We start from the raw sequence: 5,830 nt of genomic DNA, 5'->3' as shown, positions 1-5,830 counted from the left end.
CCCATTGCAGCAGGAACAGCTCTGCTGGCTAAAATCAAAGGCACGTTTTTGACTACAAAATCACCTTTTCATAGCGCTTTACGGCGCTGTGAGTAAGAACCGTGCGTCAGACAGATCTGCAGGGCGCTAAGGGTTAGCGTCAGTGGCTCGGTGACACCTTGCGTACCAGGAGCCTTCGCTGCTCATGGGAGAATGAGCCCCTCTGAACAGCTGCAGAGTTACTTCAGGTCGGGGTTCCTTCTGGGAACATTGAAATGTTTTCTGACCAAGGGAGGACTGCAGCTAGGAAAGCAGGTAAGCGCTGAAGTTACCGGTGCAAGTTTTAAACGAAACCTCGGGGAGAAATTCATGACACCTGGGGTTTGGCTTCCTGTAAAATAGGCTCAGGAGCACCCTGAGCTGAGCTGCTGGTCTGGACGAGGCAGGGCTCCGGTCAGTGCTGCAGAAAGACGCGTGGGCAGTAGGTAACGGAGGGAAGGGTAGTCCAGCCTGCCTTGAAAATCCCTGGCATTGCCCACATTTAAACCCAAAAGCACGTATCCACTGTAATTCATGAAAAAACGGAGTTTTGGGACTTCACCACATACGCCACTTGCAGATTGATATTGAGGGGATGGAGGGTGGAAGTCATTAATGAACTTTACTTGTTATTAACACAGTTGGATAAAACTTAGAGCTTTGGTGAGGTTTTCAGGATTTCAAGCAGGATTTTGCTTGATCCCCAAAATGAGCTGCAGGTTTCAAAACCAACATGAAAGGTGACTCTTTGTTTCTCGCTGGTTTGTGTTCTTGCAGCTCCCCCACTTGAGACAAAAGCTGATGGTAGAAGCTTCAGGGGAAAAAAACCCAAACACTTCAGAGTCTCTAACCAGAGCTGTAAAGCGTCGGTCTTGGCGCTTCGCTGACACGCTGTGCTTTTGTCTTGTGCGCAGAACCCGAGCGTCAGTGAAGGAGGAGGACCCTGCCGTCCTCATAGCCGAAGTCCTGAGGAGAAAATTTGCCCTAAAGGATGAAGATCTGGCCCTGAAGGAGAAATGATGTTCCTGTCGTGAAACTGTAAGCAAGTGTTACGTTCCCAAGATTTTCTCCACGGTAGCTGCCTTCCTAAGGGTTGAGCCTTTTGCCTCTTTCATGAGTGAGAAATGGTTGCTGCACCGGACACGTGCATAGGGAAGACCCGCGGGATTTGATGTGTTTTCCATGTGGTGTTGTATTTAAGAAAAACGCTTTTTAAGAAGAGGGGAATTCTTTTCCAGCTGTATTTTGCTGTTGATTCTTGATAAGGATCCTGTGGAGTGCAGTGACTGGGTGACGTCCTTCCTACCTGCGTTCTTCCTTAGGTTCAAATTACCATTCCCGTAACGGCCGTGGTACACTGGAACCAGTTACCGCTCCCAGCATACACGGGTGGCCAACATCCCGGTCTTTGTTCCGAGCACGGTACAGAATAAGCTAATTAACACTTCCAGGGCTTCAGTGTCGCAGCGGTAAAAGGCATCTTCCCCGTAACTCCGCCTGAGCCGGTGGCAGGAGGAAACCGCCGTCGGCGATCACGCAGTCCCGCCTGAGGGCCGGGGGTTGGTTTTAGCGCCCTGGGTGTTTCTTAACTCACACTTATCCCCACACTTGCATGAGAGAATGGCCTTAATTTCTTGCCAGTAATACAACGTTTCATTACTAGTCAGTGTATTCAGATAGCACATTTTATTTAGCGTTCGAGAGGTCTATTTATTGAACCGCCGCTGCTAAGAAGCGAGCACCCACCCCGTGGGAGAAAGGGGAAGGAGGAGCCTGGCGGTGGCTGCAGTTCTCGCTGACCGCAGAGGTTCCCTCCAGCTGCACATTCTCTGCAACGCTCCTCGTGGCTGTATTTAAAGTAAGGTTTTTTCCTTTATATAAAACGGAGCCTTAATAAGACAATGGTTGTCCTTGATGTTATTAATGCACACGTGGCCAGACAGTGACGCCTGTATCTTGGGGGGGGGAATTTCAGCTGCTGCAGATGAAGGTAGTTGGATGCCAAGAATTTTCTTAATCCCTCGGCCCTCGAAAAAAGAGAAAAGGTTGGTATTGCCTCTGGCCAGCAGAGACAGCATTTACGACTTCGCCAGGTCTAGAGGGAGTTGCTGCAGCTCTTCCCCTCACCCCAAGAGCCACTGATAGCCCCGTCTCTCCCTGTCCTGGCATAAGCATTTGGTGGGAACGCTCCTGGCTACAGAGCAGACGGAGCTGTAACCCACAGTTCCTGGACACGCGCTCCACGCGCAGGGCGGATACAAGATCACACCAGAGCAATTAACTTCTGGGCTGTGACATAACTCCCGTTTGGGCTATTGCGCCGAAATCTTGGCACAGTGGGAAAGGAACGATGGCGTAAGTGGCAGCGCATAGTGCTCAGGGCGTGCTCAGCATTTCAACAGGTACAGAACGGGGCAGTCGCTGCTGCCAAAGCCGTTGTTCCGGAGCACGATCGTGCCCACGGAGGGGCTCTGCTGCTCATCACCCCAGGGTTTCTGAGCAGCTGGTGCCTGCACTTCGACACCAGCTAGAGTGAACCCATCCAAAACGCTGCATGTCCAAGAGCCAGGGATCACGCTGAACACAAGCGACGCACGGAAGTACCGCTGCCATCACGGAGACGTGGCAGCTGCCGCACGCGGTTAAACCGATACTGAGCAGTCCTTCCTGCAGCCCAGCGTGCGCGCTGCTCTGCTCTGGGCCTCAGCAGGGCCGGACCCACAGCATCAACCCTCGCGGGCACACCCCGCTCCTCCCAGGTGCATCCCCCGCTACAGCCCGTCAGGAACACGGTTCGGCCTCACCCAGCGCAGACGCACTGTTACACTCCTCCTCTGTCACAGCCCTCCTGGCGTTAAACCTGGGGTAGGCCCGGCTGAGCGCTGCGATCCCACCCGCAGCTCTCAGCGTTAGGGTGACCAACGCGACCCTTCCCTTACTGCCACGCGCCCCAGGGGCTGGCATCACTGCGGGCCCGGAATAAGGAGCTGAGCCCAGTCCTTCGAGGCAGCTGATGTTGAAGGAGATGCTGTGGTTCCTGAGCTGAGCCTGGAAAACCTTTAAATATGGATTTTCAGGATCCTAAGAAATGCAGAGGTTAGCAGGGCACTACATAAACACGAGGTAGTACTAGAGCCAGGCCTTGGCCACACCGGCTGGAATCGCGACTGAAACAGTCAAACTGTTACAAACATACAAAATAAACATTTTATTAAAGCAGAATTCCAGAGAACACACACAGATCCTGTCTGTGCATAGGTGTGCTGGCCAAACCAGCCAGCACAGGTATAGAAACAACGGGTACGCTTACCTAAATCTGACTGCTTTCCTACCAAAAACATGCTTCCCTGAGGCTTCACAAGAGGTCACGGGGTGACCCACTCAAGGTCACTGGGTGACCCACTCAAGGTCATGTATCCATGTTTAATCACTCTGTTCCCCTCCGAATCCTGCGTGAAGAGTGACTCATAGCCCACGTCGACCCACGGCTCCCCCCGTTTGCTCAAGCTGTTGGCAGCACCGCTGGCACAGCCCTTGTGGGGCGAGTCGGGCAGCTCCCTGCGAGGAGATGGGACGCCCTGGTAGCGGTGAGCGATCACACGGTTCCCCTGGGAATCCTGGGTGAAGAGGTGCCTGCAGGGACTGCTCAGTCCCGACCTGCAGCCCCTGCCCTCCTCGGCGGCAGCAGCATTCTGGCTGCACTCCCTCAGGGGCTGTGCTCTGCCTGGTCTCTGTGGAGATGAATAAAAGCCAGCATCCCCCATACTGCCTCTCATTCTAGCAGGAATTCCATCCTCAGTGAAATCAGTTAAAGAATCAGCGCTCCTCGAAGGCTGTGGTTTCTTACTCTGCTTTGCACCAAGTCTTGGTTGGAAATCAAGCCCAGTCCTTGTCTCCTCTGAGAGCAGCAGGCCCCCTCGTTTGTTTATCCCGCAGCCTGAAGTCACACTGCCGCTGGCTGAAACCGTTTCTCTGGCAAACGCGTCGGACTCGTTTCTGTGAGCGATGATCCAGTTGCCCTCCGAATCCTGGGTGAAGAAGCAGCAATCCTCTCCCGCCCCACAGGAAGCCTCACTCTTGCTGTGGGACTCCGCTTGTACCACCGACGGGTCCGGCGAAGGGGTCGGCGAGGCCGGTGCTTTCTGCGCAGGGCGCTGGGCCGTAGCCTGCGCCGTCTCCGCTCTGAGGGACTCTTTCTGCGCTTTCCTCGTCTGCGGCAAAGCCAAGATCTTCACAGGGGAGGCAGCCAAGGAAACACCTCTTTCTGTACAGTCTCTAGTCAGGATGAAAGGAGACGGCTTGCTGTTTTCTTTGTCTTTTTCACCTGAAAACAACACGGAATTGGTTAAAGCCTGAGCTGGCACGCTCATTGTCAGGGTTAGTCACAACCCACAGCACCACTCCTCAGAACCGCTTTACTGCACCTTCGAGTAGTGCCCCACAGACCGTTCTCCCCCAGACTAACACCACCACCCCATAATAATCTCTGCATGCTGCTGAGGCTGCGATGGAATGGCAGTCCAAAACGCTGGGTGTGGTTCAAAAACAGGAAGCTTCCCTCGCTTGAGGTGCCAGAGTTGCTCTGGTGTTTGGCCTCTCTGCCTTCCGTCCCCCAGCTTTCCAGGCAGCTCACCCACGACACCCCTGTAAAAACAGCAGCTCCAGAACCAAAGCCCACAGGGAAACTTCCGCAGCTTCTCCATCGCCTGAGGAAGCATCAAGTCCCACGTTTCCTTCCGAAACCATTCAATACCAAATGTAATACAACTTCTCAATCTAAGAGCGTTCCTCCTCAATTCAGGATAAGCAAAAAGAATTCCAAGTAAGAAATACTCCAGCATCTGAAATCCTCCCGATTCCTGGACGTTCACCCTCCGGAGGAACAGCAGCAGCATTCAGTGAATCCAAACACACGCAGTGAAGAAGTGAACGCAATCACTTAAGGGAATCGAGCAAAAGAGGAAAGCCCACACGACATTCAAAAGGAGTAGGAATAGCAGACCCAAAGCAAAAAGCACCAATGGCCCTGTCCTGTCGAGTAATTGTACAGGTTATGTTGTTCCCCACTGGGTTGTCCTCCCTGTGATACCAACAGGTAACCCTCAATGGGATGTTTTGCCACCACTTGGGCTGCGTCCGGCTTTCCAGCATTCCACTGGAAACTCCACTTCTGCAGGGAGTAGACCCTGGTGCGTTATTTGGAGTTCAGACTGGCTATGACTGCTGTCACTTATGCTTTAGTCACACTGAAAAAGGTGCCTGTGGTTCAATTAACCATCACAGTAAAATCCCTCCCAGGAGTTCAAACCCTTCACCTTTACCCTCTTCACTAGAAAACGCACTTTTCCGCCTAGTAAAGCTGCCAAGAAACAAAGCAAGATGGGTTTTCTGTTACGGCCTAAAGCTGCCTTCCTGCAGGCTTGCAGCTGTTCCGCATTACCTGCCCGAGCGCTGAAGAAGGCGGAGATGGTACTTTGCTTGGTGCGTGGCTGGCAGGCTCTGGTCTGCGTGAAAGCTGGGGAGGTGTGCTTCCTTTCCAGAGTTCGGCTGGGTGCTTTGGGCTTGGCTGTGTGAGTCTGGGTAGGAAAAGCAACAAGCGGCAAGTCAGTGTATGCCATTACAAACGGTCCTACCCTTCTCCCAGCACCGTGACACCGCTCCCGCCTTTGTTAAATGCTTCAGCTCCTCCTGTGACACTGTCACGGAACGTCTCAGGTGGGAAAGGGCCCACAGAGGTCACCTCGCCCGACCCCCTGCTCAAGCTGGGTCACCCGGAGCGGGATGCTCAGCCGCTCGCGCTGTCCGAGTCTCG

At 53.5% G+C, this 5,830-nt stretch overlaps 2 protein-coding genes across 2 annotated transcripts in view; one reads left to right on the top strand and one right to left on the bottom strand.

Moving 5' to 3' along the window:
- Nucleotides 1-1,038, top strand: part of MTFR1L (mitochondrial fission regulator 1-like) — a gene marked incomplete at its 5' end in the record, with an annotated part of 4,258 nt that extends 3,220 nt beyond the window's left edge. Inside the window, one exon of the mRNA XM_010160754.1 lies at nt 933-1,038. Within this exon, the coding sequence (XP_010159056.1) occupies nt 933-1,038 (106 nt within the window). The remainder of the gene's footprint in view (nt 1-932) is intronic.
- Nucleotides 1,039-3,383: 2,345 nt separating this feature from the next.
- Nucleotides 3,384-5,594, bottom strand: AUNIP (aurora kinase A and ninein interacting protein; the record flags this gene model as incomplete). Its single annotated transcript, XM_010160753.1, has 3 exons — nt 3,384-3,749; nt 3,966-4,342; nt 5,459-5,594. Coding segments are annotated over 3 exons (879 nt in total), but the record flags the coding sequence as incomplete, so codon positions are not given.
- Between the last annotated feature and the right edge of the window lie 236 nt (nt 5,595-5,830).

Source organism: Eurypyga helias, unplaced genomic scaffold (assembly GCF_000690775.1).
Source record: "Eurypyga helias isolate BGI_N326 unplaced genomic scaffold, ASM69077v1 scaffold22121, whole genome shotgun sequence".
Lineage (NCBI taxonomy): Eukaryota > Metazoa > Chordata > Aves > Eurypygiformes > Eurypygidae > Eurypyga > Eurypyga helias.
Note: the sequence above shows the minus strand (reverse complement) of the source record. Positions and strands in the feature narration are given on the sequence as shown.